Source organism: Schistocerca serialis, chromosome 4, assembly GCF_023864345.2.
Source record: "Schistocerca serialis cubense isolate TAMUIC-IGC-003099 chromosome 4, iqSchSeri2.2, whole genome shotgun sequence".
Classification (NCBI taxonomy): Eukaryota; Metazoa; Arthropoda; class Insecta; order Orthoptera; family Acrididae; genus Schistocerca; species Schistocerca serialis.
In genome coordinates this window covers 61,654,010-61,666,223 of record NC_064641.1, presented here as the reverse complement: position 1 = coordinate 61,666,223, position 12,214 = coordinate 61,654,010, and the positions used below count along the sequence as shown (strand labels likewise).

At 47.3% G+C, this 12,214-nt stretch overlaps 1 protein-coding gene across 5 annotated transcripts in view; it reads right to left on the bottom strand.

The window, feature by feature from the left end:
* Positions 1 to 12,214, bottom strand: part of LOC126475122 (uncharacterized) — a 402,308-nt gene that overhangs the window by 281,920 nt on the left and 108,174 nt on the right. For 2 of the 5 annotated variants that reach the window (XR_007586662.1, XM_050102717.1), the window contains exon 2: positions 2,534 to 2,820. The exons of the other annotated variants lie outside the window; for them this stretch is intronic. Coding sequence is in view for 1 of the 2 variants with exons in the window: in XM_050102717.1 (XP_049958674.1) it covers positions 2,626 to 2,820 (195 nt within the window). In the remaining variant the exon portion in view is untranslated. Of the gene's footprint in view, positions 1 to 2,533; positions 2,821 to 12,214 lie in introns of those variants that run through there. 5 annotated transcript variants of the gene reach the window in all.

Here is a 12,214-nt window from a genome sequence, read left to right as displayed (position 1 = left end):
TAATTTCGGTATACTTGCAGAATATTTTGATCAGTTTCTTACTTGTCCAGCACCAATCCATAAGCTCGAATACTCAAACACTCACGAAAATCTAGATGAAGATTCACACCGGATTATCAAAGAAGCTGGAATACTCAAAAACTCATGAAAATCTAGAAGAAGATTATCAAAGAAATTGAAGAGTTTATTAAAAACCTTTTAAAGCTAGTGGAGGAGGCTCTATTACAGCAGCACTTATGAAATGGACTCTGCCAAAAATAAAAAATGAGATAAAATCAATCTTTGAGAAAAAATGGAAAACAGACAAGGTCCCAGGAGAGTGTAAGGTGGCCCTGACGTTTCCACTACGAAGAAAGAAAATAAACAGGGTGTTAACAACTCCAGAAGAATTTCTTTGCAACCAGTTGCATATTATATATTTTCCGAGATTATACCCAAATAGAATAAAAAAACACTGGAGAGTAATTTCTATGAATATCAAGGTGGTTTTAGGAAGACCAGATGATATTCTGAAGAAATATTTAATCTGAAGTCAATAATGTGCCATACATTACTAAATTAAAAAGATGTTTGCTGATTGAAGTTCATTGATTCTATTAACAGAAACTGCAGATAAAATGAAACCATGCGAGTAGAAGCAGGTTGATACCCCTTTCAAGATCCTAGAATACTTTGCCTGAGTGAGCCGTAGGAAAAGGTAGAAAACTCTCGAAAAATTTGAGTGTAAGCTATGAGAGATTTATGAGCAGCCGTCCATTTAATCGCGCGATGCCATAGTGGTTAAACGCGCTGACTAGTAAATTGGCAGCGTGGGTTCGATTCTTGCTGCTGGCATAACGATTAATTATAAAATTTGAATATATTTAAACAGTTCAGTTTATACACGTAAAATTAATTGCTCAATTTAGTTACGATTACTATCCTTGTAAGTCAGTGCACTGGTAAAATTATGCATGAGTTGCCACTGTACATACTACATCACGGATAACACTATATGGAGGCTTCGTAAAAATTGCAATAAACTGCTGATCAGAAATTTATGTACTGCATGCGAAGTAGATTTTAACTGCTTGTATAATTTTTTTTAGTTTCCAGCTATCTTTGTATAACAGAAGAGGTTTAGAGAAAGGAACCAACGACTGTACAAAAAGAAACAAGTCATTTCATTTTGTTCAGAGAGATGAATGGCACAGGAGAATCAGTACAGAAGACATAGTGTCAGAGCTGATCTTGCGTACAGCGTAAATGTTTACGATATATGAGCAGTTAGTTACAGGTAACTCAGGAGTTAACCGACGTTGAAAATGAGACGATATTCGATGAAAACCGGAGATTACACCAGAATTACGTTTTCTGAGGTCAGCAGTATCTAGTCTGGATATTTAAATACCTCAGACACAACGTTTCCACATGTGTAAACTTCTATGCAGGGCGACCACAAGTGTTTGACAAACGGACTCTTGGTCACTTAGTGTATACATGTTCACTAAGTGTCCAAAAATCATGTGAAATGAAAGGGACGTGAGTCTCTCATTAGCTGCTGTAGCCTATTTATCCCCATATTGTTCTGTTAGAATAGGGTTCCTAACAAAAAATGGCTCTGAGCACTATGGGACTATGTCATCAGTCCCCTAGAACTTAGAACTACTTAAACCTAACTAACCTAAGGACACCACACACATCCATGCCCGAGGCAGGATTCGAACCTGCGACTGCAGCAGTCGCGCGGTTCCGGACTGAGCGCCTGGAAACGCTAGACCACCGCGGCCGGCTCTGTGTAATTGGTATCTAGAGTATTGCCAGATGTTGCACGGGCAATGGGAAGTGATTGACACAACTCCATGGTATGTTTTCTCGTCTCTAGTTGGATGATCCTGAAAAGGACGGTTATTAGTTATGTTTCTGGGCATAATGTATGCACTGCATTACTGGTTCCATCAAATCAACCCCATGCCACTGGTTACCTGTACTGAGGGAGGCCAAGAAAATCTCTGCATCACCTTCTCTACCACTGCACCAGGAATTCTGTCATCTGCCACAGAAACGATTGCGATCAAGAAGACCATCAAGTGTTACTGCAGGACAACTCATCGCGGATGGGTTTGATCTAAATGAAAGCTGGGAGCATGAATTATCAACAAAAACATTGGGAACAAGAGCCCATCACCTTGATCCCACAAAGAAGCCAAATGGTTTTGACCTACCGAGGAAACTTTGGTGCCGCCTCAACAGGTTAAGGACTGGACATGGTAGTTATAGCTACTTCAGGTACAAATGGGGCTGGATCAGTTCACCAATGTGTGAATGTAATCAAGAAGAGCAGACAATTGAACATTTAGTCCATTTCATTCATACCCTGTAATTCCTGAGACTTGTTCACTCTCACACCTAGCTGAATTAACTGGTTGAAAAAGACCGTCTTTAAGGTTTAATCTTGTCTTATAACATATGTACATTGTATAAAATCATTTGCCTTATATCAACTGTATGTTGTATGAAATCACCATACGATTAAGTAAATAAATAAATGGTATGTTTTGCGATACAGATGTATTTATTGAAGGAAGGAAGAGTACAGCAGTCACTGAAGTAAGAACTGCATCCTCGTAGAAGTCGTGTCCGTGTTCAGCGGTAGTAGTAGGGGTAGCCGGCGGCAGCGTAAGGGTAGGCGGAGTAGGCGCTAACGGCGGGGTAGCCGAAGGCGCTGTAGGCGTAGGGGGCGGCGTAGGCGTAGTAGGCCTCGGCGCCCTTCAGGGTCTCCTTGGCCTTCTCCTGGGCGAACACGGCCGCCACCAGCAGGACTACGAGGAAAGAGCAAACCTGTGGACAACGGTGAAATACAAGCAGTCAGACAGAAATCAAATACGGTGAAGATATGAAGTGTAACATACATTGGTATCTGATACTTCAGGCGAATGGTTCGAAACTTTTTTCAGACATATTGCAGCAGAGACTGTATAAAGAGTCAGTTTCTAGCATTAGCTTTTATTTTATCAGAGTCTAAACACATCTGTTTTTTCTACATACACAGGGTGCGTTCACAATTCGTGTTACACACTTCTAGAGGTTGCAGAGGGTCCCTAGTAGGTCAAGTTTTCCATAGGAACCAATGTACGGATACGTCATCCAATGACGTTACAGAGCGTCAAAGTTATAGGAACCTGCGCCTGTAAATGCACTTACCCACAGGTTGATTCCATGGTGACGTTACAGACTTTCTAGAATGATGGAGAGGGATAAATGTATCAATCTGAGGCAGGGGTTCCTGGACCATTAACGAACGAGTCTAAAGTTATAAGCGAAAATCGTTATGATACCTTTGATAGTAGAATACATGTACTGATATCGGCTTTGCTAAAATTGTACGGTAGGCAACTTTCAGAGATGGTAGTATGGACCAAAATAAGGGAAAAATGTCCAGTAAACGTGGGCTCTAAAATGCTTACCTGAGAAGCTATGATCACTTGTTCACCTTCGCTACTGTGAAACACATGTCCTCTATTGAACAAGCGCTCATTGCTCATAAGATATGAATTTTAGAGCCCCTGTTTATAGGTAATTTTTTATTGTTTTGGTCCGTACTATCACCTCTAAAAGTTACCTACCCTACAGTCCTTTACATGTCTTCCACTGTCTGAGGTATGCGAACGAGTTTTGGTTGGTTGGTTGTTTGGGGGAAGAGACCAAACAGCGAGGTTATCGGTCTCATAGGATTAGGGAAAGATGGGGAAGGAAGTCGGCCGTGCCCTTTCAAAGGAACCATCCCGGCATTTGCCTGGAGCGATTTAGGGAAATCACGGAAAACCTAAATCAGGATGGCCGGACGCGGGATTGAACCGTCGTCCGTCCGAATGCTAGTCCAGTGTGCTAACCACTACGCCACCTCGCTCGGTTACGAACGAGTTTTGATTACAACTTTCGACTCGTTCGTTTCCGGTACAGTGACATCTCAGTCTCATACATTTATCCTTCTCCATCATCCTAGAACATCTGCAACATGATCACGGAAGCGCCCTGAATATACATACATTTAAGGCTCCGGTGCCCATAGCTTTGACGCTCTGTAGCGTCGATGGATGACGTTTCTGGACATGGGTTCCAATGTAGAGCGTGATCTACGAAGTCCCCTCTACAACCTCCAGAAGTGTGTAACGTTAGTTATAAAACATCCTGTATATCAAACTCTGATATAACCGTCCGCAGCTCGTGGTCATGCGGTAGCGTTCTCGCTTCCCACGCCCAGGTTCCCGGGTTCGATTCCCGGCGAAGTCAGAGATTTTCTCTGCCTCGTGATGGCTGGGTGTTGTGTGCTGTCCTTAGGTTAGTTAGGTTTAAGTAGTTCTAAGTTGTAGGGGACTGATGACCATAGATGTCAAGTCCCATAGTGCTCAGAGCCCTTTGAACCCCTTTTTATCTGATCTAACCAACTGGTAGTTCTTTTGGCTACTTATAAATGATATCCTGAGGTTTACTCTTCTAAGAATGTATGATGGGGGCAGCTCTTCTGAACTACAAAATTAACATCCTGTTATGCAATAGCGGCGACCCAACCCAGTAAGAGTAAGAGTACCTATCGCGAGATGGCTTCTCTGGTGTAGTGCTATTTTTGTCTATAGGTCAGTGCGTAGACCTATGATTAAAACTTTAAACAATTAAAACTTAACACAACTGAATATCACCACTTTCATGTAACTGAATGAATTAAGTAATAGACGGCAGGAAAGTTCTCAAAATCCACATCTTAATAGACAAACATCATCATAGTTCAGGCACTTTACACGAAATGATTATCCATTATATACACAAGTCTTCATTGTGAACCACTGTTTAACGAAAACCGTTTCAAAATCCTTACAGAATTTCCTGAGATCATCTTTCAAAAACAGACAGCAAAGTGCAGTGCGGAACTTTACGTAGATATTAGTGAATCAAGCAGAAATGGAAATGTCCTGTGGCTAGGACCTCCCGTCGGGTAGACCGTTCGCCTGGTGCAGGTCTTTCGATTTGACGCCACTTCGGCGACCTGCGTGTCGATGGGGATGAAATGATGATGATTAGGACAACACAACACCCAGTCCCTGAGCGGAGAAAATTTCCGACCCAGCCGGGAATCGAACCTGGGCCCTTAGGATTGACAGTCTGTCACGCTGACCACTTTTTTTTTTTTTTTTTTTTTTACTAACGAACCGCTGCAGGAGCAGGACGACGGGTAGGGCAGGGGTCGACACCCGAAGCCTGGCCATCCATCCCGCCGCCACGCCCAAGCAACGTGTTCGAGTTCGAGGATCGAAGGATCAGGAAGGGGGTGGAGTGGGTTTGTCGATGTTGTTCTTTTTATTTATTTATTTCTTTAATTTTTATAACTTTTTTTTATTATAGATTTATTTTTGTTTCATTACAAAGAAAGATCCTACAACTGCCGTAGCCGAGTGTCCGAGTCGTCTTCTCGTCTGTTGGGAGGGGTTCCCCCCTATTCCGTCCGTAGAGGATCAATATGCTCCAGGATTCTTCTTCATTTTCAGCGTCTCATACCCGGAACGCCCCAGTGAGCAGGAGGATCCGCAAATAATGAACCTAAATAATTTGCGAATCGAGTTCTGTACATAGGGTGGCGGCTGAAAGCTGCATGTGTCGTCATCAATAGGGACCAAAAGTCGAGTGTGCCTTTGGGAGCATCGCAAAATATGTAGTAAACGGCCATGCCTTTTAGCCAGTTAACGGCGTTCGTTCTGGTTGATGGAAAGTATACGACGTCGGGGCGCAATACGTCATCAGGGGAGATAGACTCCGGCAATCGCCGCAAGAGCAATGCCAGCATGTGCTGCGTCAGTAGCCAGCACTCGCTGGTCGCGGCACACGTCAGACGGTGTGCATCCGAGTCAGCGACTGAGCATGTCGGACACAAGGGGTCGTCCGTCAGATGTATGGAATGTAACCTCTGACGAGTAGCGAACTTCCCATTCACAACCACGTACCACAATGAACGCACCGTCGTAGGTAGAAAAGGCGTGTGTACCGCTCGCCACACCGTGTTCCAGGCAACTTCAGGATGTCTGTGGGTGACCGTATTTACAGGTTGACGCTGCTGATAGAGGCGATAATAGTCTTTTGTGGTGGGCTTCCGTGTCGTCGGAAGTTCTGACCGTAAGTAGCTGAAGTCAATAAAGAAGTCTCTGATGTGGGTGAGTGCCGGTGAAATGTGTCCTACAGAAACCGGGGGATGCAGAGAGTGTGGTGCCACTTCCGCTATCAGGGTGCCCGTCAGAGTGGCGTGGGCAGAGGTCCACGTGCGACGCATAGTGTTGAGATAAAGCGATCGCGCACGGTTATATACGTGAATTAAACCGATACCGCCCGCCCGCTGCGGCAGTGTCAGGGTGGCGTATCGGACTTTAAAAACCAGACCGGTGCTTACGAAATGTCCATATGCTGCTTGAAATCTGTCGGCCATCGTAGCTGTCAAGGGAAGGATATGCGCAAAATAGTTCAGTTTTGAGACAAGATAGGTGTTGACATAACGTGTTCTGAGGAGCATATCCAAGCGACGCAGTTTTTTGTCCTGCAGCAGAGCACGTGTCTGGTGTAGGAGCCGGCGGTACGTAGCCGCCACCGTGCGGCGGACATTGCTATAGAATTGCACTCCTAAACACTTGAGTACGGGCACCTTGTCAAAGGGCACCGCCGTTGTGTGGGAAATCCCCCCTCCGACATCCATGTATTTTGTCTTCTTCACGTTGATGACGCTCCCAGCGACCGCCCCGTACTGGCGTAGCCACTGTAGCGCCATATGCATTTCATCCTCTGATCTGGCCAGGAACACCACGTCATCGGCGAATGCACCACAACGAAAGGTCACGTTCCGCAAGGAGATACCAGTTAATCGCTGCCGTAGACCATGTAAAGCTGGTTCAAGCGCTGCAGCAAATAATATGCCCGACAGGGGGCACCCTTGTCGCACTGACCGTCCAACAACAATGTGACCAGACTGATAACCGTTGACCATCATGCGGGAGCGCGCTCCGTGGACTAGTCGAAGGACCACCTGTGCAGACTCCGGAGAGAGGCCCATGCGATGCAAAACTGCGCGTAAGAAGCCGTGATCGACGCGGTCGAATGCGTGGTCAAAATCTACGGCGACAAGGGCGCCTCGTATTTTGCAGGCCGCCGTCAAAGCAATTACGTCGCGGTATGCTCCTAACGCCGTATGAATGTTGCTGACACCACCTAAACATGTCTGATCGGTGTGGATGGCTTTCCCGATAGCGGTGTGGAGACGCGCGCGGAGGATACGGGCGAGGATCTTGTAGTCGTTGTTGAGGAGTGTGAGTGGGCGAAAATCCTGCCACCTACAACCACCATTCGGATACGGAACTGGGATCAAGATGCCTTCTGTGAATTCTGTGGGGACAGTGAAATCAGGCGGATCAGGTCTTGAAACATTTGGAGCCACTTGTCACCCATAAGGTAGTAAAAAGTGCGGTAGAATTCCAGGGGTAAACCGTCCGGTCCAGGCGACTTGTTCGGTGCTCCACGTGCCAAGGCCGATGTCAGCTCGTCGGGTGTAATGGGCAACAGAAGACTATCATCGGGTGCCACGTCCCGAGGGGCAGGAAAATCGTGCAACAGCTCGTCATAATCACGTACATTTCGCGGATCTTCCATGTACAAGGTCCCATAGTGTCTGGCGAACGTGTGCGCGATGTCCGTTTGTGTCACTGCGCGCCCGCCGTCCTCCGTGTTTACCGCCGTAATGAGCTGACGTTTGCGGTGGCGCCTCTCGCGCACAATGTGATAAACTGACGCTGTTTCGTTGGGGATACAGTCTTGCACTCGCGCACGGATGCGGACACCGTCTAGCTGCTCTGTCCTGATGCGAAGTAGACGAGCTTTGATGCGTTGTACGGACATCTGACGTTCGGGAGACGGCGGTTGCGTCGCCAGCTCACGTAACGGTGTATAGTAAAATTCCGATGTTGCCCTTTGCCAGTTCGATCTGTCACGCCCGTAGGCCATCAAGGTCTTTCGGAGGGCAGGTTTGACACATCCCAGCCACCACAGCAACGTGGAAGCATACATAGGCAGGCGCCTGATACATCGACGCCACGTGTCAGTGACTGCTCGCCGACACGCTTCCTCGCGAAGGAGGGAGACGTTCAGCGTCCACGGGCCCCTGCTGCGTCTTGTGAGTTGTCGGGGCAAGGTGACAGTGCAGATGTACGCGAGATGGTCCGTGAAGGCCATCGGCCAGAGTTCTGCATCACGGGTTGCTGTTCGGAGGGCACGCGAGACGTATATCCGGTCCAGACGACTGGCAGAATGGCTGGTAAAGTGCGTATATCCACTCTGGGTCCCATGATGTAAGAGCCATGTGTCGTGGAGCGCGAGGTCACGTATCAATGCTTGTAGAGCCGGGCATGGGACGTAATGCGGTATCTGGTCCTCGGGCCGCAGAACACTGTTAAAATCGCCGCCCACTATGTAATGGTCCATATTTCCTTGCAAAAGTGGGGCCAACTCCTCCGAATAGAAGACATGCCTGTCACCACGGTGCGAATTACCGGAGGGAGCGTAGACTTAATGAGGCGCACTGCGCCAAGTGTGAGTGCGATGCCTCGCCCGTTCGGCAAGTACGTCGCGTCCGTCGCGTCTATGCCATCTCGGAGAAGGATGGCCGTTCCTCCTGCGCCATCACCTACGGGTAGGCTGTACGTGGTGTAGCCATATAGGTCTAAACACAGCTCGGGACGGACCTCCTGGAGAAGGGCAATGTCCAAGTCTGCCGCTCTGATCATGTCGTGTAACATGCGGGTCTTGACAGTGGAGTGGACACCATTTACGTTGACTGTCCCCACACGGTATGACTGAGACATATCAAGTGGCGGAGGCAGTGTGCCGGTGCAATCCCACAGTGATCTCACACACCACACAGCCATCCATCTGCATGCTGTGCATTACTGTGCCGTAGGAGTCCCTGACTGGCAGAGCCCTCCGGGCTCAATGTCAGCCACGGGCTCTGGTGGAGATATCGATGTTTGCTGTGCATCATCTGCCTCCATATCGTCTGCCCAATCACCAAGAGACGATTGTGATGTCATTGGGGGCTGGACGCTTTCACAGGAGCCCACATTTTGGGAGTCGACGCAGTGCGCCTCGTTTTCTGGGCCACCAGATTGAGGAGAGTGTTCCTTGTCTTCAGGCACCTTCTGGTGAATGATGCCACTGGAGTCCGTTGCAATTGTGGGCGAGTCAACGAAGTCGATGTCTTCCGCCGGCTTCACATTCCTGTCCTGTTCGTCAGCTGACAATCGCCTCTTCTTATGTCGCTTGGGTGATTTTTGCTTTCGGGTCCGAGATTCGACATCCACTGGAGGGCGGGGCTCGACACAGTCTCGGTCGCTAGGAACCCCTGTGTCTGATCCCGACAGTGACGGTGGCTGGGTGCCCACGACGCTGCGGTGGGCGGAGGCTGTAGGAACCTCTGCACCGTTTGGCTGCGACGTCGTCGACGGCGCTGACTCTCCAACGGAGCTGGCAGCGGCTTGAGGAGGTAGCAGGTTTTGATCATCCATCACATCATGTCGTGCCACCTCCACATATGTGAGCGGGAGAGAGGTCATAGTGGATCGTTGGGGAAGTTCATTGCGGGGCACCTGAACGAGGCGGCGCTGCAGACACTCAGTTCTAACATGGCCCTCCTGGCCGCAGCCCGAGCAGGTCCTCGGTTGTCCATCATATATAACAATTGCGCGGCAGCCACCAACGAAAACATACGATGGAACGTGCTTCTTAAGTTCTATGCGCACTTGTCGTACCCCGTTAAGGACAGGGTACGTTTCGAATGTGTTCCATTTCTCCTCTGTGTGGCTCAGAACTGTGCCGTATGGCCGCAGCGCATCAACGACTAGGTTGGCAGGAACTTCGAACGGTAGTTCAAAGATGCGCACGGTACGCACCCCCAGACCAGCATGGTCAACTCCTACCACGCTCACGTTACCGTCTGCGTGACAGAAGCGAAAGCCGTTTGCAGATCGTTGGAGTAACCTGTCGCAGGCCGCTTCGTCAATCAGTTTGAGGTACACTGTGCTGGTTACAATAGACAGATGAATTCCTATCAGTTCTTGTGGTTCGATGTGCATGATGTCTCGTAGAAACCGTTCAATTTCATGGGCCTTCGGTCTCGTGTACGATGCGTTGAACGTTAGTTTGATTGTAGCTTTTCGATATGAGAACGCCATGTCGGGTCGGTACAGGTACTATACGGCAGGACAACGACGCGACCGCGCGCTAGCGGGTAAACAACAACACCTGCGGAGCACTGCTCGGCGCGCCGAGCCCGTCCGCACAGTAACACGGCTGAAAGCCGACTGACCACTCAGCTACCGGGGCGGACAATCAAGCGGAAGAGTAAAAATTACTGTAAATATTCACTTTTTTTGTTCCTAATATTTAATTGCCTTTAACAGCCACGATCCAGATGACATCTGAGGCGCTTTACTCCTTCATCAGGTTCCTTGGAACATGACGAAATAATTGCGCTTTCAAGAACTTGCTCAGAAGCATTAACGAAAAAAATTCAATACGTGATACTGATAATTAGCACTTACTTCATCATATAGCATACATAATACACGCCGACAGGAGTGGCCGTGCGGTTCTAGGCTCTACAGTCTGGAACCGAGCGACCGCTACGGTCGGAGGTTCGAATCCTTCCTCGGGCATGGATGTGTGTGATGTCCTTAGGTTAGTTATGTTTAATTAGCTCTAAGTTCTAGGCGACTGATGACCTCAGAAGTTAAGTCGCATAGTGCTCAGAGCCATTTGAACTATTTCAACATAATACACCGCGTAGTATGTGCGACGATACTTCTGAGCACATACTTACTCATTATCGATTTCATAGCGTCCTTGAATGGGTACGATGCTGGGTTTTAGTGACTCCAACATCGATTTTGCTTAAATATATTGTTCGTTAATGGGAATACATTTAGTGAACAAAGAGACGGTAATAATATTACAGATGACAAATTCCTATTTATCTTTCGATGGAGACATGTATTACTGAACAAAGTGCTGTCAGCTTAAGAGATTGGTAGAGATTTATCCATTTGAGATTACACAAGCTGTTCTTCAGCAAAGGAATACATTCATAGAAGTCTTTTCGGGGGAGAAGCTGCGAATGCACTCAACATCACTTGTTTCTAAAGCTGGCTCACAGAATTTCTTGCCTATTGCCCATTACTCGTCACTGAAATTACCACTCAGATTTTTAGCAGATCAAAAGCAGAACGACATTATTGCACACGTTCTATGAACTAGCTGGGCAGCCGGCCGAAGTGGCCGTGCGGTTAAAGGCGCTGCAGTCTGGAATCGCAAGACCGCTACGGTCGCAGGTTCGAATCCTGCCTCGGGCATGGATGTTTGTGATGTCCTTGGGTTAGTTAGGTTTAACTAGTTCTAAGTTCTAGGGGACTAATGACCTCAGCAGTTGAGTCCCATAGTGCTCAGAGCCAGCCAGCTGGGCACTCGCCAGAAATGAAGGAATTCTGATTACATAATGAGTAGGGATGGTGGTTATCGCTGAAACAATCTGTTTTAGGTGTTATCGGTTGTTTCCAACGTCAGTTTAACCTCGGTGTTAAGGACGCTCATTTTGTTTCTGGAATAACCGATTTCCGTTTCTTCGTACCAATTATTTCCTGTAACAAGCGTAGAAATCGAACAAAGAATGAGAAATTTTGACTCCTTCAGTTTCAAAATACATAGAATGAAAATGTTAAATTAAATACGCAAATAAAAGAAAACTTAGACCTACCATTCGCTGATAAGTGACTGAATACTACAAAAAATCACCAATATCCTCCTGTTGATTCTAGTTTTTGGAAACTCTGCTCAAAAATCGTGTGATAATCGAGGATCATACCGCTATGTGGGCATTACGAATATTCAGTTCTAAAAGGTGAAGGCTGAGGTTGACTAACTCTATGATTCGAGTTAATATTTCGGTTTCAAGTGCTGCAAGCAGATAAAAGCGTATTGTGTAAAAGAATGTTCAAATGTGTGTGAAATCTTATGGGACTTTATTGCTAAAGTCATACGTCCCTAAGCTTACACACTACCTAACCTAAATTATCCTAAGAGCGAACACACACACCCATGGCCGAGGGAGGACTCGAACCTCCGCCGGGACCAGCCGCATGCATAGTCCACGAGTGCA